The 22,991-nt window shown below is 48.6% G+C and overlaps 1 protein-coding gene across 18 annotated transcripts in view; it reads right to left on the bottom strand.

The window, feature by feature from the left end:
* The window catches only part of ADGRL3 (adhesion G protein-coupled receptor L3), a 1,059,382-nt gene that overhangs the window by 264,148 nt on the left and 772,243 nt on the right, over positions 1-22,991 (bottom strand). For all 18 annotated transcript variants that reach the window (XM_040322560.1, XM_040322545.1, XM_040322548.1 and 15 more), the window contains one exon: positions 12,521-12,612. In XM_040322560.1, the coding sequence (XP_040178494.1) occupies positions 12,521-12,612 (92 nt within the window). The remainder of the gene's footprint in view (positions 1-12,520; positions 12,613-22,991) is intronic.

Below are 22,991 nucleotides of genomic sequence, written 5' to 3' on the forward strand. Positions count from 1 at the left end.
GTGTCAAAATGAGGGGTGGGAACAGCAAAAAAATTAAACTTCACCCCAAAACAGAGCTCCTCAACTGAGGAGTTGTAACTCCAAACAGTCGCCTGCAAAACTTTGCGGCCGAAGAAGCATCCGAAGATGCACTCAAATCAACTTGTAAAGTTTAGTGAAAGTGTGACCGGGCGATCAGGTTGCCGCCTTACACACCTGGGATACAGACACTAGATGTCAGAAACCCCAAGAAGCACCATTGCCCTGGTCGAATGCATCATGATAGGGAGGTGCCCGACCCTTTATGGCGTAAGCCTGATCAGGATCTGTCGGGTCCACCTCGAAATGGTGGCCGATGAGACCGCTGGGCCCTTCTTGGGACCAGCCACCGAAACAAACAGTGAGTCTGAACTCCGTAACGGAGCAGTAACAGACAAGTATATTCTCGGAGCTCGGACAGCATCTGAGGAATGCCACGTCGTCTCCTTAGGATTCGACGGATGAGGACACAAGTATGGCAGTACAATGTCTTCCCTGAGATGGAAGGTCGAAATGACCTTAGGAAGAATCTAAGGCTGCGAACGCAGCACCATCTTATCCTTGTGGAAGATCAGATCAGGGAGCCTTTCATGACAAGGCTGCCAGCTCAGAACCCGTCTTAGCTGACATAACAGCCACTAAAAGGACCACTTTCTGAGAAGTGTCAACAAGGAAACTTCCCTAATGTTCTCAACAGTGGTTCTGAGGCACCTAGAGGTCATGGCGTTAAGCCATTGACTGTAAAGCAGGATGACCTATGGGACCTTGCGACAGCAGATCCTCTCATAGCGGTAGACGCCAAGGTGCGTCTGCTGTTCAAATCCCCATGGAGGTAGTGGAGGACGGACCGGAGGGGCCACCTGCTGAACCCCCTGTAGAAATGTTCTCACTAGAGCGTGAGTCGCCAGGGGTCGCTGAAAGAAAACAGCCAGGGCAGATATCTGTCCCTTAACCAAATAAGTTTGTGGATTCCACTTCATTTCTTCGCAAAGAGGCTAAGTAAGCTCTCCAAGTGCGATAATAAATCCTCCTAGAGGATAACTTCCTAGCCTTCCCTTAGGGTAGGGATCACAGAATCCGGTCTCTTAGTACCTGGCTTTCAATAGCCATGCCAATAAGCCAGCGACTGTAAAGCAGGATGCAGTATGGGACCTTGTGACAGCAGGTCCTCTCTCAGCGGTAGACGCCAAGGGACGTCTGCTACTAGCCGCACTAGATTGGCGTAGCAAGGACACCGAGGCCAATCCGGAGCAATTAGGATCATAGGAATCACGTCCGCCTACACTCTGCGAAGCAGAAGAGGCATGAGCTTTAGAGGAGGGAAGGCATAGATTAGCCGGTACTGACTCCACGGCGCCACTAACGCATCTGTCATGTCCGGCCATGGGTCTCCTGACCTGGCCACAAACCTCAATACCTTCCGATTGAGTCGAGATGCCAGGAGATCTACGTCTGGCGTGCCCCATCTTGGGCAAAGGAGCTGAAACACCTCCGGGTGCAGAGACCATTCTCCTTGGTGCAGCATCTGGCAACACAGGTAGTCCGCCTGCCAGTTTTCCACACCCGGAATGTATATGGCCGACAGTGTCGGTATGTTCCTTTCTGCCCACCTTAGGATGTGAGCGACTTCTGACGCCGCAGCCGAGCTACTTGTTCCTCCTTGATAGTTGACATATGCCACCGCCGTGGCGTTGTCTGACTGGATCCTGGCTGGACGCCCTCTGAGACCATGTGGAGAGGCACAGTCTGATCGCCCGAAGTTCCAGGACCTTGATCGGTAAATGGGAATCCTCTGGAGACCAGCGACCCTGGGTCGACTGAACCCCCCAGACTCCCCCACCAGTAAGGCTGGCGTCCGTCGTGATGACTACCCAGTGATAAGGAAGGAACGACTTCCCGGACAGAAGTGCTGGTGAGGTCAGCCACCACACCAGGGAGGGCCTGACCAGGTGGCTCACCCGGATCTGATAATCGAGGGATGATGGGCACTTGTACCATCTGGACAGAATTTTCCTTCTGTAACACTCGCATGTGAGATAGCGCCTATGGTACCGCCTCGAAGGAGGCCACCATGAGGCCCGGGACTCACATGCAAATCGGAGTGACGACTCTTCTGGCATGTCAACTACCGCACCGCAGCCCCGAAGGTCTGCAACTTTTCCACAGGGAAGCAAACCTTTGCCTCTGAGGAGTCCAGAATCAATCCCAGATACACTAGGCGTTGAGTCGTTACCATTACTGACTTTTGAATGTTCAGTAGCCACCCAAGTGTCTGAGGGCCTGATGTTATAGACACTCTCGCCTCTAATTCTGAGGCTGAAGCGGCCCTCAGAAGCAGGTCGTCCACGTAAGCCCACGGCAGCGATGCCGCGTTGTCTTAGTAGGGCGAGAATTGGGGAAATCACCTTGGTGAACACCCTTGGTGCCGATGCCAGGCCAAAGGGGAGAACCACAAATTAATAGTGGTCTTCCCCCGACCGCAAAGCGCAGAAGTTTCTGATGCTTTGTGCATATGGGGACATGTAGATAGGCATCCCTGATGTCCAAGGATGCCAGAAAAGTCCACCGGTTGGAGGGTTGATGCCATCCGGAATCCTTGTACCTTCACAAAACAATTGAGGGCCCTGAGGTCCAGGATAGGACGAACGCCCTCCTTCTTTGGTACAATGAACAGATTGGAGTAAAACCCCTGAAACCGATCCTGTACTAAGACAGGGATAACCACCCTGTGTTCCAGCAGGTCTGACGAGCCGGTAGTAGCTGGAGGTTGGAGGGAAAAAATCTGTTTGGTGGGCAAGATAGGAGCTCTATCTTGTACCCTGATGAGACTACCTCGCGAACCCACCGGTCGGGGACCCGAGATGTCCACCGGGTCGCGAATTTTGGAAGATGTCCCCCCACCCGAGGGATGGGTGGGGGTGCACCTTCATGCGGACGTGGTCTTGTTAACGGGTTTGTTGGGTTTGCGAAATCAGGGACATCTCTGTCCCTGAGCAGGCGCTTTATTGGCCTGTGGTTTTCTTCCCGCAGCACTGGGCGGGCGAAAAATACGCTTGGGTGCGGTAAAGAAGGGCCCCTGTCGCCAACGTGGCTCCTTCCCCTTATAGGTCTGAGGGAGCAAGGTGCTCTTACCTCCTGTGGCATCCTTAATAATGTCATCCAGGCAAGCTCCAAAGAGTCTGTCACCTTTAAAGGGCAGGTTCATTAGGGCCTTCTTGGAAGCTTGGTCCGCCGACCAATTCTTTAACCAAAGTTGACGGCGTAACAATACAGCCTAAGCAGAGGCTCTGGCCAGCAGAGGAATAGTGTCCAAGGCTGATTCACACACGAATTTTAGGCCCTGTACCAGTTGTTCCGCTAGGGCTACCTCGTGGGTGGAAGCGTAATGTGTTTGTAACCCATTGAGCAGTAACTTTGCCCACTCCATGAGTGTCTGGGACACCAGCGCCTCAACTATGGTTGGGCATACCGCTGAACCTACTACAGTGTATAGGTTACGGGATATCGACTCTGCCTTCTTGTCCGCCGGGTCCTTGAAGGCAGGAGCCCCCTCCACCGGAAGAGTGGTAAGCTTGTTTAGTCTGGACACAGGAGGGTCCACTATGGGGGGCAAGGTCAATTTCTTTAAGAAACTCTCCTCCAGTGGGTAACGTACCGCTAGGTTTTTAGGTACAAAAAAGTTTTTTTGTGGTCTGTCCCATTCCTTGTATAAAAGTTTGTCTAAATAAGACACACAAGGGAACACTTTAGCAGTGTGGGTCGCCTTACGGAACCCAAAGGGGGCCGGCGCTTCTGTTGATTCTACAGACCCCTCTATTTTTAGGGTATCTCGCATTGCGGTGATAAGGTCACTCACCAGAGCCTTATCGCGAGCTGACCTGGGTCCAGAGTTATCCTCACTGTCTGGCCGCTCTAGGTCTGCACCGTCAGATACCTCAGAGTCAGGGTCCTGAGTGGTAGCTAGACCTGGCTCCGTATCGGAGTTGTCCCCAGAAGATGGCGGGGGCACTTTCTAGCCCCCATTCTTCTACGATTCCACCTTGGCAATGAAGGCATCTATGATTGCCGACATAGCGTCCACCAATACATCGGGTACAGGGGCATCAATTGCCAGCTCAGGTGTTTCAGGGGAAAAAAACTCTGTTTCTGACGCCATGCTGCCCACATGCTTGACACAGGGATTCCAAGCAAGGTGGACAACCCACCCTCCTAACTGCAGCAGAGATGAGGGGTACTCCCAGGGGACTCACCACCCTGGAGCCAGCAGTGCAGTGCCGTTTAGCTGAGCTGCTTCTTGTCTGCTGAATATAACTGTCAGTCTGCTAAATGGCTGCTATCTACAAGGCTGATGTCCTTATCAGCTTGTTTGCTAGTCAGCAGCGCTCAGGCGCTAGAGGTCAAGCATACTGAGGCCCCAAAAGCATGGCCACCAGTGCTGTAATACTTGCATGGGCTACAAAAAAATGGCCGCCGAGCGGGACGCTAGAGGCCCCAGTTTCATGGGGAAATGCTGCTGGAGGATAGCCGTTCTAAGCGCCCTTCTTGGGGTGCACTGCGCAGGCCGCTGAGCGGCCGGGAGACGCGGTACAGCCCCCCCTTGGGTGCCCTGTGAGCAACACCTCCAGCGCTGGGTGGCTACAAGAAAATGTCCGCCGTAGTGCATATAGACCCCAGAAGTATGGCCGCCGAGCTCTGAGTAGAGGCCAACAGTGGCTACAAGAAAATGACCGCCGTAGAGCATATAGACCCCAGAAGTATGGCCGCCAAGCTCTGAGTAGAGGCCAACAGTGGCTACAAGAAAATGGCCGCCAGGTATACAAACAATCCAGCATGGTCCAGACACACAGCAGCAGAATCTCTTATGCAGCTCTCTACATTGAAAGAGGGAAGCAGCAGCTGACAACATGTACACAAGTAAGCAATATCTATGCACTTTTACTTTATATTGGTTCTCAGGTGGAGCTCCCCAGGGCAACCCCCACCTCAGCAGTCTAGGGAGGAGGGAAGGGGAAGGAGGGGAGAAGGGAAATATAGAGCCCTTTACTCACCTCTCCAGGGATGCCCAGCTCTGTTTTCTTGCCGAAGCAAGGTAGTAGTACTTACCCTCCTGTGGTTTAATGCTGGAGCATCCTGGACAGTGCATCTTCCGCATGGTAACAGAGATGACTGTCGGCCAGGCTACTGCGACTCGGCCCTGTAGACCGGTCTTTATGCAAGCCCTGGAGCGCATAGCTCACCGGCCACCCGTAGAGCGACGGGCATGTCGTGGATGACCCAGCTACGGTCGGCACACGCTCGATGGCCGAAACTGGGACGAATACAAGGATCCAGCCTGTCGCCCAGTCGGCAGTTGATCGAAGATCGCAGGAAAAAAAAATACAGAATCTTGAACTAACAGCCTTCAAGCCATGGGCCTGAAGGGAGCCATGTCTTCTCCTGAAACTAGGCAGAAAAAAATGATCTGTGAGATGCAGAGAGAGGGGTTATACCCAGAGGGCCCGCCCCCTGGGCGGGGCTATAGGGTGTGTATGATTAGTTAACCTTTTCTGCCTAGTCAACTCCTAAAGGAAGGCTAATACCCACTAAGTCAAGATTGAGGCTGTGTCCGTCCATGAACGAAACAGAAATACAGAATTTTTAAGTTAGAGCGCACTCTACCAGGGCAGTAAGTGCTTTATGGGCAGTGCATCACCAAGCCTCTATGACTGATTTGGTCATCAGTGCATACATTCACTCAATTCTATCAAGCGGATATAAGACGGCAAGAGGATGCCACCTTTTGGGCAGTGTACTACAGGCAGCAGTATAGGTCCTCGAGTCTGATGGTGTCCTGCTTTGATTTGTGTCTCCCTCCCCTCAACGGGCATTGCTCTGGGACATCCCACATAGTAATTACTATGGCTGCTCTGTGTCCCGTGATGTACGATAAAGAAAATAGGGGCCCGGATTCAGAAAGCAGTTACGACGGCGTATCTCCAGATACACCGTCGTAACTGAGAGCCGGCCGTCGCATCTCGGCGTCTGATTCATAGAATCAGATACGCCTCAATGTTGCCTAGATACGAGCGGCGTAAGTCTCCTACGCCGTCGTATCTTAGGGTGCAATATTTACGCTGACCGCTAGGGTCGCTTCCCTAGACTTCCGCGTTGAATATGCAAATTAAGTAGATACGCCGATTCAGAAACGTACGTCCGCCCGGCGCATTTTTTTACATTGTTTACGTAAGGCTTTTTCTGGCGTAAAGTTACCCCTCATAAAGCAGGGGTAAGTCATGTTAGGTATGGACGTCGGAAACGAACGAACAGCGTCGTATTTTACGTTGTTTGCGCAAGTCGTTCGCGAATAGGGCTGTACGTAAGTTACATTCACGTCAAAAGCATTGACAGTTTGCGGCGTCATTTGGAGCATGCGCACTTGGAAACGTTCACGGACAGCGCATGCGCCGTTCGTAAGAAACGTCAATTACGTGGGGTCACTAGTAATTTAAATAAAACACGCCCACATCATCCACATTTGAATTAGGCAGGCTTATGCCGACACGTTTACACTACGCCGCCGTAACTTAGGGCGCAAGTTCTTTCTGAATACGGAACTTGCTCCCTAAGTTACGGCGGCGTAATGTATCTGAGATACGTTACGCCCGCCGATAGATACGAAAATGTATCTGAATCCGGGCCAGGATTTTTATAACAGCTTACCTGTAAAATCCTTTTCTGGGAGTACATCACAGGACACAGAGGTCCTGCTTTGCTACAAAACTGAGGTACTTCCTGTATTGGAGGGTTTATATAGAGGGGAACTTCCTGTCTTTGATTATGCCAGTGTCCAATCACCTTAAGGTGGCCTATAACACACATAGTAATTAATATGGCTGCTCTGTGTTCCGTGATGTATTCCAAGAAAAGTGGAATCAGTCCCCCACAAAGTGAGAAAACACCTCTTAGGCGCACATTTAACCCTTTGATTGCCCCTGGTGTTAACCCCTTCCCTGCCAGTGTTATTTATACAGTGATCAGTGCATTTTTTTAGCACTTTAGCACTGATCACAGTATTGGTGTCACTGGTCCCCAAAAGGGTTACTTAGTGTCAGATTTGTCTGCCGCAATGTCGATGTCCCACTAAAAATCGCTGAACGCCATCAAAAACAATAAAAAAAGTCCCAAACTATATCCCATATTTTTTGGACGCAAATCAATTAATAAACAATTATTAGTACCATATGTAGCAGAATACATATTGGCCTAAATTGATGAAGAAATTAGATTAAACAAAAATACATCAATTTTATTTGGGTACAGCAAAGCACAAATTGTCAATTAAAGCAGCACAGTGCTGTATCGCAAAAAATGGGCTGTTCAGGAAGTGGGTAAAACCTTCCTGAGCTGAAGTGGTTAAAGGCCGGAAAAGCATACAGACGAATGGTTTTCCCGCTAGGATTTTTTCCTGACTGGAAAAAAGAGATCCTGCTTTTTTTCCGGCAGTTTTCTCATCGGAGCATACACACGGTCAGAATTCCTGGCCAAAAGCTCTCATCGCAGTTTTCCTGATGGGAAAACCAGTCGTGTGTACAGGGCATTTGAGGAAGTTGCTGGAAGCAAGTTGAAGCCCATGTGAAACAGTCCTAAAAGGTTATGCTGTGTCAGCATTGGTAGAAAAGAAATCACCGAATTCCTTAATTGGTTATGCCCTAATCTCTAGGTTTTGTAGTGAACTTTCATTCAGTTTCCATGTGCCTGAATAAGGATGATTTATAGAGTGTTGCAAAATGAAGGAGACAGGCACATGGGATTGTTATCTGATTTGGAAATTTGGGACAAATAAGCATGTTTTATCAGATTTTTTTTTTTAAACTCTGGAATAAATTCTGTAAACTTAATAGGAAATAGGCCTAGGAATTGATTTACTAAAACTGGAGTGCAAAATCTGGACAGCTGTGCATGGTAGCCAATTAGCTTCTAACTTTGGCTTGTTCAATAAGGCTGCTTTTACACTGAGGCACTTTGCAGGTGCTATTGTGCTAAAAATAGTGCCTGCAATGCGCCCTGAAAGAGCCGCTCCTTTCTATCCAGTGTGAAAGCCTGAGGGCAGGTTTAACACTTTTCGGCCTCTAGCGGGGGTTAAAATCTCCCCACTAGCGCCCAAAAATCGCAGCAAACACGACGGTAAAACGCCGCTAAGAAAAGCAGCGCTTTACCGCCAGCGCACCAAGCGCCTCAGTGTGAAAGTACCCTTAAGCTTTAACAAAAAAAACTGAAAGCGGATTAAATTTCTATGCAGAGCTGCACCAGATTTTGCATTCTCCAGTTTTAGTAAAGCAACCCCAACTCATTTTCCTCCACTCTCTCTGCTGACACCTACCATAGATGCTCTGAATACTCAGGAGGAATGGGTGAGACAAAGGTACATGCAAGTAATCAAGTGGCTGCTAAACCTGTCCAATCACTTCTACTAGAAAGTTGATAGTTGGCTGGAGTCTGTCTTGAGAATAAGGAATGTACCAAACATTGATAATTTGGTGGGCATGAAGAGACCTTCCAACTTCATTGTTCACTGAAAAATAGATATGTGAGGCTCCTTTTGGGATGTTTTTTTCCATGAGGGTCAGGAGTGAAATTAAATCACCACCAACCCAAAGCTACTCATCATAAAAAAACAATGGCCCGTTAACTGTGTGTGGGACGGGGTATATGGAAAGCATGACGTGCTGTAAGCACTGAAAAAAATAAATCGAAAATTCTAAAAAAGTGTGTGCAGGGCGCTGGACACACAGCTGCTATGGGAAGCATGACGTGTTTGCAACCATTTTGAAGGTGGTTGAAAGGCGACTTGTTGTGAGAGCTGTGAGTATGAGGGGAAGGAGAGGGAGAACATCTGATGTGAAGGGGGATTCTTATGGGGACACCTGATGTAAAGTGGGACTCTGATGGGGACACCTGATGTAAAGTGGGACTCTGATGGGGACACCTGATGTAAAGGGGGACTCTGATGGGGACACCTGATGTAAAGGGGGACTCTGATGGGGACACCTGATGTAAAGGGGGACACTAATGGGGACACCTTATGTAAAGGGGGACACTGATGGGGACACCTGATGTAAAGAGGGTCTTTGATGGGGACATCTGATGTAAAGGGAGACTCTGATTGGGACATCTGATGTAAAAGGGGGCTCTGATGAGGACATCTTATGTTAAGTTGTTTTATTTTATTTTACATGAAATGTGGATGTGATTGGCCTACTGTGAGGGCACAGTGAGGCTGCATATGATGGGCACAGTGAGGCTACAATTGATGGGCACAGTGAGGCTACAATTGATGGGCACAGTGAGGCCAAAATTGATGGGCACAGTGAGGCCAAAATTGATGGGCACAATGAGGCTGCATATAATGGGCACAATTTTATCTAGCAGTAATCCTGCATTACTAACAGTTTAATTTTTCAGTTTGTTTACAGAATACAAGGATCAATTTTGCCGGATAAAGCTGACAGCACTGACCATTCAGGAAAAACCCAACAGGCTGGTTGTACACGAGTATACAACACTTGTATACAACCAGCTAGCCCATACATGAATCAAAATATGGCTTGTCCCTGCTGAACCGGACAAATTTTGGTCCATGTAAGGCCTTTTTTTGGAGATTTTACAAGAATGTTTGTTTGGTTAGTGGTTAGAATTTGGGAAGTAAATGTTTGCCAGAGTGAACACCTTGAAGTCAATGTCACCCTTTACAAACCAATGGGAAATTGGTAGTTGTGCACCTTGGATGACAACAACTCTCCATATAAGGACAGTGGTAGCAGTAAGGAATCTAGATATATTGTAAATAGGAAATTCCTCTTACGAAGCCAGATGCTGTTATGTTAAATTGGTTGAATAAATCTGAATATATTTCATGTGTGTGGGAAAGTTTAGGTCTTTAAGGAAGATCAAGTCTTCACACTTTACAAGGTTACCCCAAAGGGTGAAGCTAGAGTGGTGGCCTCCTTCCAGTCAGATAGTTGAATCAGTTTGCAAACAGGCTGGGTAGATCTGTATGGTCTGTAAGAACAAAAAAATTACAGGTTCACACAAGGTGGAACAGGTGTCCTCATCTGTATACAAGATCCCTTTTGCTGTGTTTGGATAGGAGTCTGAATAGACAGAGTCTTCCTGGAAACATACAAAAAAAGGTGAAACTATACACCTTTTTACTCTGCGTCAAGATTTTTGGAGTATTTCCTCCATGATAATAGGAGGGGTGCACTTTTATATTTTCGTTGTAAATGGTGAGGGCAGGAGGAATACTAATTGGTCGTGTCTGAGAGTGTCGTGACTAGTCTGTCTGGCAAGCCGGTTGACCTTGCAGTTTAGTATAATTATTGTAATTTGTTTTTTGAACTTCTTAATGAAAATAGTTTAAAAAACTGTTTGTGGACTAGTCTCTAGTCAATGCAAAGGTGTTGCGTGTGCTGCCTTGTCTGACTTTGGTTCATGAGTTTGCTTCGGCAATTCCGATCACATTTTTCCAACCTGTAAAGGGAGGGTGAGTGCAGGATCATGGCAATAGGTCACTTAGCAGGGAAAGTGCGGGTAGCTTGATGTTGTTTGGGTTGGCTGGCCACAAATGAAGACACCAAACACAAGGAAAACACAGCTCCCATTCTCTGTTCTATGTATTTACTCCTTCTCCAGCTTATATACAAGGAAAAGCAGAGGTGCCAACATGTTTCAGCCGTTGTCTCCTTACTCATAACATCACCACTGACAACTGGGCTGCTAGGAATATGAGTGATGAGAAACAAGAATTAGCTGTGAAGTGTCCCTTCACCCTTTCCTTGCTGGGCTTTACACATGCTGAAGGTAAAATTTTGTTCGGTGTTTTAGAAAATGTACAAAAGTGTTGCCATTTACAAAACATGAAAAAATCCAGACACATTGCTGTGTTGTGAAGAAGTCGACACCAGCGTTGTCAGGGTCAGCGTTCTCCTCCAGGTGTCTGTCAATTTATCTGCTCCGGTCTCTACAACTATCATCTAAGACACCTCAGATGATGTCCAATAGGACACAACGCGTAGGGTGTCGGTCATGGAACGAATGCATATTTACATGTTACAAGCTTGTTTATTCAGAATTTTTCTAAGTATAAACCCCTTTTTTATCATAAATATACCATATTTGGGGTATATCGAATGGGACCTATGCTGCTTACAGTATCCTCCTGTGGTGGATTTCGTTGAGGTTCACCCTCACCAATGCCTTATTGACACACCTGCTATAAAGTACGTGTGTCCATTGTCTCTGGTTAACATGCCAACCTTATCACTTTCTACTGCACTTTTTGGGATCAATATTTTATCAATTTTCCTGTACACGTCAAGAGAGACTTTCTATGGTCGTTTATTCTTCGGATAAACCGCCTCTTGGTGTCGCCACATGAATTTAGACTTTTGAATGTTTTTTTTATATAATTTTTTGCACTTATATATATGGGTTGTTCATTCACTCATGTTCACTGTTGAATTGACATTCACCTTTTACGTTTATTCATTTACTTTTATATTCACCATTTTGAGCGATACACTCATTTGTTTACATCATCTAAGGACTGACTTTTCATAACATAGCAACGAGCCTGGGGTTTTCCATGTTTGAGAGTGCAACACTTTTGAACATTTTTAAATACGCTGAATAAAATTGTATGAGGCTGTTTGGTACCCTATGACAGTGTTTCTCAACTCCAGTCCTCAAGGCGCCCCAACAGGTCATGTTTTCAGGCTTTTCATTATTTTGCACAGTTGGTTTGATCAGCTTCACTGCCTTAGTAATTACCACAGCCGTTTAATCTGAAGGAAATCCTGAAAACAAGAGCTGTTGGGGCGCCTTGAGGACTGGAGTTGAGAACCACTGCCCTATGAGGCTGTTTGGCACCCCTCTCTCCTTTTTGTTTTCTTTTACAGCATTATGTGTTCCCAGCCCAGTGAGGAAGTGGCACAGCACTTAGTTTACACTCAGTAGTTAGGATCAGCTAAACCTTCTGTAATATAAGGTTTACCTATCATGTTTTTAAGTAATCTATCCCAGTTGTGCACATTATTATGCTTACAACTATGGAAGAGTTGGATGCAATTTGTTTATGCATAACTTTATTGTTTACCCAGTATTCCTTGCATTGTAACATTTAACTGCTTTTCTATTACCGAGTCCCCTCTGCACAACTGCATATGCCCCCTAGTGATTGACAATATTTTTCTTGATGTTTTTTTTTCAGGGGCTTTTAGACTATTTTTGTTTTTTAAGTGCACTAAGATTTTGTGAATGTGTGCCTCAGGTATGTTTTTCTTATTTTTGGAGGTAATATGGCAATGTTGGTTGCATGGCTGTGAAGGCAGCGAGGTGCAAGAGTTCAGTAAAAACACGTCTTCACTTTTCCATGCCTCAGCCATGTCCCCCATTCTACGTTTCAGCAATGCCATTTGATTAACAGTTTACATTTTTTAAGTAACATTATAAGTACATCACTTACTTTATGTTGTCTAGGCACCCCGTGTCAGGTTTCAGTATAGCAGTATGATGAAACATTTTAAAGAGAGCAATCCCAAGAAAGATTACATTCAGCTGAAAAAAAGGAAACATTCACATCAATTTATTTACCCATGTTCTAATACCATGTTAAAGTTAAAAAAAAAAAAATTAATTTATAATTACGGTAACTCAATGTTCTGTAACTGTTATTCATTGAAGCAATTAGATGATTTATGTCAAAAAATAAAATATATGAAATACAAACCTCAGAACTTATGCAAAAGCTTCCCTGGGCCACTAGGAGTTTACTGGTACAGTATTGGAGTATACTTTATCATCTACTCCCTGTCTGATAGCAGCCTTCTAATGCTGTTACATTCAATATGGCATCCCTCTGGGCATATATTTTCCACTTTCCACATCAAAATATTATATTAAAAATGCTTCACAAGGGAGTGTGAGGAGACTCTCCAGAAGAACTCCCAAGCGGAGGACATCCTCACAGGCATAGCAGACTCCGGGCAACCACTCTGGATCGATGGATGCTTACCTCACAGAGACCCGCCGAGGTCCGGGACTTTCAAGATGGTGTCAGTGAAAAAGCTGGTGCTGCACATGCAGCCTCCCTGATCCCCTCTCTGCAACATCCACTGTCTCCGCTACCTCCACCTCACCTTCCTGCTCGGATTGTCCGGATGGCAGCTCGGGGAGGGGGGGGACAGGTTTTGGGGATAAGGATCTGGGGGCACACATCTTATCCCTGCCCACTTATGCTGACCTGGAACTGTTCTAACACAGGGTTTGCAACCTCAGGACACTCAATAAAGAGATAGTATGTGACCGTTCAAAATTGCTTGGCTGGTTCACCAATGCCAGGAGTCTGGCAGACAAGATGGGAGAACTAGAGCTTCTATTGTACAAGGCAACAACTCTCACGTTTGGCTGGTAACCATTCAAGGGTATTTCCTATATTGCAGGGATAGAGAGGGTAAAAAAAAAGGGGGGGAGGGGTATGCCTGTATATCAAAAAAGATTTAGGCCTTGTACTCACGGCAGGACATGTCCGATGAAAACGGTCTGCAGACCGTTTCCATCGGACATGTCTGGCCGGGGACTGCCCGGGGACTTCTGTTCGATGGCTATACACACCATCGAACAGAAGTCCGCGCGTAAACATTACGCGGGGCGTGTCCGCGGTGTCGCCGCGTCGATGACGCGGTGTCGCCGCGACAATGACGCGGCGACGTGGGCGGCCCGCCTTTAAAATGCTTCCACGCATGCGTCGAAGTCATTCGACGCATGCGAGGGATGGCGGGCGGCAGGACATGTACGGTAGGTCTGTACAGACGACCGTACATGTCCGGGCGGACAGGTTTCCAGCGGACTGTTTTAAAGCAAGTCCAGGAAACAGTTGTCCGCTGGAAACCTGTCCGCTCCGCCTGAAAATGGTCCGCTCGGGCCAACACACGGCCAAACATGTCTGCTGAAACTGGTCTGCGGACCAGTTTCAGCAGACATGTTTGGTCGTGAGTACGGGGCCTTACATGTGGATGTGAGGGGCAACATCACAAATGGAGCAAGGGAGGAGGTGGAAACCTTATGGGTAAAGCTTGAAAGGGAGGAAACCAATGGGAAAGTAATACTGGGAGTATGCTATAGGCCCACTAACCAGAGAGAGGAGGGGGAGGCGGACCTCCTATCACAGTTTGGAATGGCAGCAAGCAGGGCTGGACTGGGACAAAAATTTGGCCCTGGACTTCATCCAGACCGGCCCACTTTAATTCAATAAAATGCTGCCCCGCCACCAAGCCCCCCCCCCCGCGAAAAATCACGCCCTCCAAAAGGCCCCTACATCCATTATTGTATATCATGAGAGGGTGAGAAATAGAGAGATAGAGAGAGAGAGAGGGGCTGAGTGTAAGAAAAAGAGAGTGAGTGTAAAAGAAAGGGGATGAGTGTAGCACCCCTTTTTACACTGAGGCGGTTTTTAGGCGCCTTTGGGCTAAAAAAAGCGCCTGTAAAGCGACTGAAAAACGCTTCCGCTGCAGTCCCAGTGTAAAAGCCTGAGTGCTTTCACACTGGGGCGCTGCCAGGGCGTTACAAAAAGTCCTCCAAGCAGCATCTCTGTTTTAAAAAAACGGCCCACTGAGCCATCGGCCCACCGGGAAACTCCCTGTAGTCCCTATGGCCAGTCCATCCCTGGCAGCAAGTATGGGAAGTGTCGTTATAATGGAGAATTTTAATTATCCAGACATAGACTGGGTGGAAGGAACCGCCCATTCGTCTAAGGCTCGCCATTTCCTAAATGTCTTACAGGACTATTTCATGGGTCAGATGGCAAATGCACCAACAAGGAACAATGCATTACTTGACCTACTGATTCCTAGCAATACAGACCTGATCACAGATGTGGAAATACAGGGCAATTTAGAAAACAGCGATCACAGGTCAATTAGTTTCAGTATAAGTCACACAAATAGGAAACAAGGGGAATACAAAGACACTGAATTTCAAAAGAGCCAACTTCCATAAACTACGCTCCTTGCTAGAATATATCGAATGGGATCAAATCCTAGGAACAAAGAACACGAAGGAAAAATGGGTGTGCTTTAGGAGCATATTAAATAAGGGCATTAGCTAGTGCATCCCAATGGGAAATCAATTTAAAAGAGCTAGTAAAAGTAAAAGAGAAGGCCTTAAAAAAATACAAGGCTGAGGGATCATCATCAGCATTCCAACTTTACAAAGAATGCAACAAGAAATGTAAGGGTGAAATCAGGGCGGCTAAGATAGAACACGGAAACCTCACAAGAAGATCTGAACAAATTAATGGGGTGGGCAACTACATGGCAAATGAGGTTCCATGTAAAATAAAAAAAATAATGCATATGGGTAGCAAAAACATGAATGCAATCTACTCAATAGGAGGGTGAACCTCTGGGAGAATCTAGGATGGAAAAGGACCCGGGGGTCCTAGTAGATGACAGGCTCAGCTATGGCATGCAATGCCAAGCAGCTGCAAGCAAAGCAAACAGAATATTGGAATGCATTAAAAAGGGTATTAACTTCAATAAAACAATAATTCTCCCACTCTACAGAACTCTGGTCCGGCCGCACCTGGAGTATACTGTCCAGTTCTGGGCACCAGTCCTCAGAAAGGATGTGCTGGAACTGGAAAGAGTCCAGAGAAGGGCAACACAGCTAATTAGGGGCTGGAGGATCTCAGCTATGTGAAAAGACTGCAAGCACTGAACTTATTCTCTCTGGAGATGAGAAAATTGAGAGGGGATATCATTTCAATGTACATATACCGGGGGGCGTGGCCTGGACGGGCATGTGAGCGGTCGCACTGCACGGAGCTCCCGCTACTGATCCTTTACCGATCCAGGCGACTGACCTACCACGGCTGCACTGACCATAACGGAGGGTGTCTGGGCGGTCGACGAGGTCCGGATGACCCGCAAACCCGAGAAGGGAGCCGCGTCCGCAGCGGCCATGGAAATCCAAGATGGCGCTGGAGCCTCACAGCAGCAGAAGGCAGCGTGCGGAGCTGAAAAACACCTGGAGGCTGGCGGTAAGGCTCCTAAGGCACAGAGACACCAGGGGAGAGAACCCCCTAAGGACATGCTGTATTACACGCAGAAACTACAAGGCCCCACCAGCTCCCCGGTAACATCACAACTTACATGGGCGCAGAGAGTGCAGGGACAAAATGGCGATTCGACCATGGATGACACGCTGCCGCTCGAGAGCCCCCCTGACACCATGCAGGACTTATTTGGGGAGATGCAGGATGATGCCTCGCAGCCCACGCTTAGTGAAATCCTCTGGGCGGTGCAGAAATGCACGACCTCGGTCACTGCCTCAGTGGATGGCTTGAAAGTGCAGTTTGGGGAGCTTACTGACTGAGACTGTGTCCCTCATGCGCCATGACCTCCAGAAGATCAGGGAGAGGACCACAGCGGTGGAAGGCCACATCAGTGAGATGGAGGATGCACTTCCTCCCCTGACTAGGGACGCCAGGTCTGCATTGCAACAGTCCGCGCAAGCCACCACGAAAACGGACGACATTGAGAACCGCCTTAGACGGAACAACGTTCGTATAGTGGGGCTCCCGGAAAAAGTGGAAGGTAGGGACCCCACGACCTTTATTGAATCATGGCTCCAGGACATTTTTGGCAAGGAGACCTTTCCTATGCTGTTTGCGGTGGAGAGGGCGCACCGCACGCCTCCTAGGCCCCTTCCCCCTGGCAGCCCCCCCAGATCGATGCTCGCCAGACTCCTGAACTATCGGGACAGGGAAATTATCCTGCGGCTGGCCAGGGAGAGGGGCTCAGTGCATTACAAAGGGGCCCGGATATCGTTCTATCCAGACTTCTCGGCGGAGGTGCAGCGCAAGAGGGCCAAGTTTGCGGAGGTTAAAAAACGCTTGCAGAAGATACAAGTTACTTATGCTATGATGTTTCCAGCCAAGCTGCGGGTCACGGTGAGAGGCCAAGCTACCTTTTTTGAATCCGCTGCGGAGGCCGCGCAGTGGCTTGACCATAATGAACATGACCTGAGGAGACGCCGAGAGGATGACAGAGGAGACTGAGGCCCTGCCTGCGTTTCTACATGCTGAAGTGTTCGCCGCAGACCAGATAAGTTGTTACCTGCAAGTCGGGATTTTACCTGTTTACATTTTGTTAGCGTCTATTGAGAGCTTCGGAAATTGAAATTCACCCCCACTGGACTCTATGCTACAGTGGGGGGTATGCACTTGCGAGATGTTTGGTGCCAGTGACCCACCCCGGCTTGGGGACTCTGTTTCTTGGTGCCCTGTTGGCACACACGATTTGCTGGGTCCACACAATGGAGGGTGGTGGAAGAACTCCCCCTTCGCCTCGGCTGGGGCCAGATTGTGGACTCTTTTGATCAGTTCTTTATTGCTTACAGTTCTTTTTGCACTGCTCACAGGAATACACCATTTGACGCTGGTTTGTTTGCTGGACTAGGGGCAGCCAAGGAGGCAACCCGGTGAGCCCGTGATGACCCTGGGGCCTCGGGCCTTGGACTATGACTACCATTTAACTTCGCCATGGCCACCACCCCGATAGTGACTTGGAACGTGCGAGGGGTGCACGACCCGTTAAAATGCACTATGATTCGTGCGGGCCTGAAAAAGTTCCTCCCTGCCATTGTGGGGCTTCAGGAAACTCACCTTACAAAAGACACGGTTGGGTGTCTGGGTTTTTCCTGGGTGGGCAGGGCGTACCACTCCACTCACACCACGTACTCGCGGGGGGTGAGTGTATTGGTGCACAGCTCCTTGGCCTACCAGGAAATAGATGCTGCAATAGATACTCTAGGTAGATATGTATTTTTATATTGTAAGATATTTACGGTGACTATGGTACTAGCTTTTGTGTATGTCCCCCCCTTTTTCTAGGGAGGTGCTGCAACTCCTTCTGTCCTACCTGGGAAACAAACCAGATGTCCCCGTTATGATTATGGGGGATTTCAATGCATGCATGGATCCTAGAGTGGATAGGCATCCCCCAGCCCTGATACCTCAGGGAGGTCGAGGAACAACACTGAGTAGATTGCTGGGGGAGGTGGGGTGGTTGGATGTCTGGAGAGCTAGGAACCCCACCGCCAAGCAGTTCTCCTGCTTCTCTAAAACACATGGGTCCTTATCCCGTATTGATTTGTGTGTGGGGTCCCCTCAGGCTCTCCATATGATCCCCAGGGTGGAGTATTTCCCTAGGGGGGTATCTGACCATTCTCCACTGGTGGCTCACATGGTTACTCGTCCGGTGTCCTCGTTGCCTAGAGCCCCGTGGAAACTGAACGCCTTCTGGCTGAAACTCTTTACATCCCATGAGCAGGTTGCGCGCCGGATAGAGCAGTACTTTGTGGAAAACTGGGGAGGGGAGAACCGTGCCCTGGGCTGGGATGCCTTTAAGGCGTGCTTGCGAGGAACATTTATTGAGGAAATCGCATCCATAAAACACAACTCGTCTGCTCTTTTGGAGCGGGTCGAGGACCAGGTGAAGCATTTGGAACTGACTTATGTGGTAGATCCCACCCAATCCGCGAGGGAGGCATGGATGTCGGCCCAGGACTCCCTGGACCGGCTGAGATCCTCCGCCGTGGAGCGAAAGCGCTTCTTCACCCAGCAGGCCTATTATGAGGAGGGGGAGAAAACGGGTCGCTTACTGGCTAGAATTGCCCGATCGCAGCAGTCGTCCCCTGCCATAGGAGCGATCCGCGATGCTGAGGGGCGGCTGGTGAACGAACCGGAGCTTATCCTGTCAGAGCTGGCTACTTTCTACTCAGAATTATACAAATCGAGGGATGACTTCACCGACGGGGAGCTGCAGGGTTATATTAATGCTGTGGCCCCTCCGGGTCTTGAGCAATACGGCGAGGACTGAGGTGGAGAGGCCGCTTACCCTGGAGGAGCTCTGGGAGGCGGCGGCCACTTTCCCCACATGTAAGGCCCCGGGGGATGATGGCATACCCATGGAAGTGTACACTCAGTATGGGGAGGTGATGCTGCAATAAGTTACTTGAGGTGTTTAACTCCTCGTTTGACTCGGGTGACCTGCCTCCCTCCATGACAAGGGCGAACATTATTTTGTTACTAAAGGCGGGCAAGGATCCACTGGATCCCGGGTCGTATAGGCCTATTTCTCTCCTACAAGGCAACGTTTAAATACTGGCGAAGGTTCTGGCCATGCGGGTGAACAAAATCATTTTGTCCATTATACATCCCAAACAGGCGGGATTTATGCCCGGTAAATCAACTGCGACGAATCTCCGTCGGCTATATCTGAACATGCAGACTCCCTCAGACTCCGCCGGCAACAGGGCACTGTTGTCGTTAGATGCCAACAAGGCCTTCGACAGTGTTGGCTGGCGGTACCTCTGGGCGGTGTTGACTAAATTCGGCTTTGGCCCTAGGTTCCTGAGATGGGTACGGCTTCTGTATGCTACGCCAAAGGCGGCAAAACGAATGGCGGATAGGATAGGATAGGAAAAAATCATGCTCTATGCAGACGATATGCTCCTCTGTCTGGAGGATACGGAGGATTATGTCCATTCTTACTGACTTTGGTCGTTTCTCAGGCCTTACTATTAACTGGACGAAGTCGGCCCTGATGTTCCTTGACGGGGGGCCGGCGCCCGGGAGTAGTTTGCCCTGCTCTGTCCCTGTAGTGCCATCCTTTAAGTACTTGGGGGTCTGGATATCTCCTGTAATAACGGACTACTGCAAACTAAATGTGCACCCCCTGCTGTCCAAATTCAGGGATAAGATCCAAATCTGGAACAGATTGAAAATGTCCCTAGCGGGTAAAACAAACCTCATTAAAATGATACTGATGCCACAACTGCTATATTTTCTCCACAATGCACCTATTCTCATTACCCTTAAAATATTCTGAGTAGTTGACTCTCTTTTCAGACAGTTGCTATGGCACACCAAAACCCCTAGGATAAAGTTAGAACAACTGCAGCGCCCGAAGGAGGGAGGGGGCCTAGCTCTACCCAATCCCTGGTTGTATTACTTAGCGGCACAGCTTCAGCATCTGATAGGGGCCATGGGACCACTCCCTGGGACCTCTGCGGCTAGGCTTATGCTGCGGGCCTCTGGGGCAACCACGATACCTGAGGGGCTGGAGGCTCGAAGGTTTCAGAAGCCCAATAAGCGTATGCCCACGTTTGCTTTAGTCCAGAAGATCTGGAACAAAGTCAGGCAGCTTCAAAATGTGGTGGGGTTCACTGACTTCAGCCCCCTGTGGGAGAATGACTCCTATGGGGAGCTGGCCAAGCTTGACCAGGGTCGCAGGTGGGGGCCGTTGGGGGTCACGCACCTTAAACATGTCTTTAGGGGGGCCCTGCTTTCGTTCAATGAGCTCAGGACTAGATTTAACCTACCAAATAACATGCAGTTCTACTATATGCAATTGCAACACGCAGTGAGGGCGCAGGGGACAGCTGTGGACTGGGTCCAATCCCCCACGCCAATTTTCCGGGTGGTGAGCTCTGCACGGAACACCAAGGACATGATCTCACAGTGCTACAACATGCTCCTGGCTTCATTTCTGGAGGGGTACCCTATGAGGATTGCAGAACAGTGGGAAACAGACTTGGGGCCCATTGAGGGTGAGGTGTGGGAGGAGGCATTACAGGCTGTAAATACCTGCTCGCTGAATGTGTCACAGAGGGTCTCCCAGCTCTACATCCTGTTAAGGGTGCACTTCACCCCGGCTAGACTCTTTAGAATGGGCAGGGCTCCGGACTTTGCGGACGCTGTAGGGCGGCCCAGGGGGATCTGATTCACTTACTTTGGCTTTGCCCCAAGCTCCATAGGTATTGGACGGAGGTCCTGGCTACGCTGAATTCAGTGTCCTGGACTAACGTTCCACTGAACCCACTGCGCTGCCTGCTGGGTGTTCTTGAGGGGGCGATAGCGGAGGAGGCTGCCAGAGTAGCATTTGCCAGGGCATTGTTTCAGGCGAGAAAGCTCATTCTTATACATTGGAAATCGAGAGAGTCTCCCTCGTCCAAGACATGGGTTCAGCATATGGGTAGAACACTCCTGATGGAAAAATATATCTACCAACACAGAGGGAACGCAGGGAAATTCTTTAAGCTTTGGGACCCATGGCTCGAGACACCAGGGCTAAGCCCCTTGGAGTTGTTGCAGGCAAGGCTATTAGGAGGAGTGTAGGGGCAGAAATAATTGTCAGGGTCACCTATCTTGATATTTGGCACGGTATTTGAACGGTGGAGGGGTGGGAGGGCGGATAGGGAAGGAGGTTCGGCAAAGTGGGTCCAGCTGGTTGAGACGGTGTATTGAGTATGTGAAATGATTTCTTGCCATACTGTTGTAATCTGATTTGCATTTCTGTTATATTAGATGTTGGAATACATGGTGTGAGATGTCATTCTATATCCTTTCTTGACTGTATGTTTTGTGAGCAATAAAAACCTTTTTGATTAAAAAAAAATAAAAAATGTACATACAGTATACCACACTGGTGACCCCACAATAGGGATAAAATGTTTCTGTGAAAGGAAATTTAAAAAGACACGCGACGATTCATTAAAGTAAGAAGAGAAGCAGTTTAACCTTAAACTGCGTAGAGTGTTCTTTACTGTCCCACAGGCAGTGGTATCAGCAGGGAGAATAGATAATTTCAAAAAAATACCTGATCGAGCATAGCATACAGGGATATTCAATGTAATACTAACATAAAAACACACACACAGGTTGGACTTGATGGACTTGTGTCTTTTTTCATCCTTACCAACTATGTAACTATATAACAATTAGAACGCCTTAGGGCAGGAAAATTAAAGCGCTCCAAGCTGACACAGCTCATAATGGGAACAGAGTAGAAGCATTGGAGACACAGTGGGACGATGTCACCCCCACCATGCAGGCACTCACATAGAGGTTTAAAGCACAGGATCAGAGGATTACCTCTTTACTAGACCAGATGAATGACTTTGAGAACAGAGATAATATCCGCATCAGAGGCTTGCCAGAGGCTACTGCACCCACTCTGAAAGATGTCTTTAAACAGATTTTTGGCCGTGAGGCGCCCGACCAGATTGAAATAGATTGTGCTCATAGATCACTTTGCCTGCCTTCAGAGGACCTGGACAAACCTGGGGACATCATATGCAAGCTCCACAAATACTCCCTGAAAGAATGCATAATGTTACATGTCAGGGGTGTCCACTATGTGGACTTTGATGGCGCAAAGCTCTCTTTTCCCACATCTCTTCAGGTGCACTTTGATGCAACCGCCGTGCTCTCTAGCTTCTGCTTGAGGCCCTGCAGGAGCCAAAGCCTATCTATAGATTGGGCTTCCCTTTCAATTAGTTGGTTACTTAACAGGGCCACCAATTCATCCTATGGAACAAAGTCGACCTACCCCAGTTCCTGAAACACCTTGGACTACCTTCTATCGAGATCCCTCGCCGGAGATTTCGCTCCCACCTTGACCACAATCCTGGCGCTCTACACGCCGCAGAGGCCAGAATAGGCCCAGGGGTGACCCCTATTGCTCGGACTCCCAGCCTTCACAGCCCTCACGAGCCTCCCCCTGCTGTGGTAATTTGTTCTGCTCATTCCTCTCACCTGACACACAGATCCACGGTCCTGCTCTGTTATCAGGCAATTGCGGGTGCCTGGCAGACATCACGGCCACCGGGCATTCGCATCGGCTCCTGAGTGACGCGGCAGGCGCGCGCCCCCTAGACGGCTAGGAAGACCAAGACGTCATATAACACTCGCCCAGAATGGGAGATCCCTCCTGCAGATGTCATTTGACGATGGGCAGGGTGGGAAGTGGTTAAACACTGATATAAAAATATTAGCAAGGATCTTAGCCAACCACCCTTAACCCATTATGCCAACAGTGATTCACCCAGACCAAACAGGCTTTATTTCTGGGAGAGAAACCAGAGACAAATCC

Source organism: Rana temporaria, chromosome 1 (genome assembly GCF_905171775.1).
Source record: "Rana temporaria chromosome 1, aRanTem1.1, whole genome shotgun sequence".
NCBI classification, from domain to species: domain Eukaryota; kingdom Metazoa; phylum Chordata; class Amphibia; order Anura; family Ranidae; genus Rana; species Rana temporaria.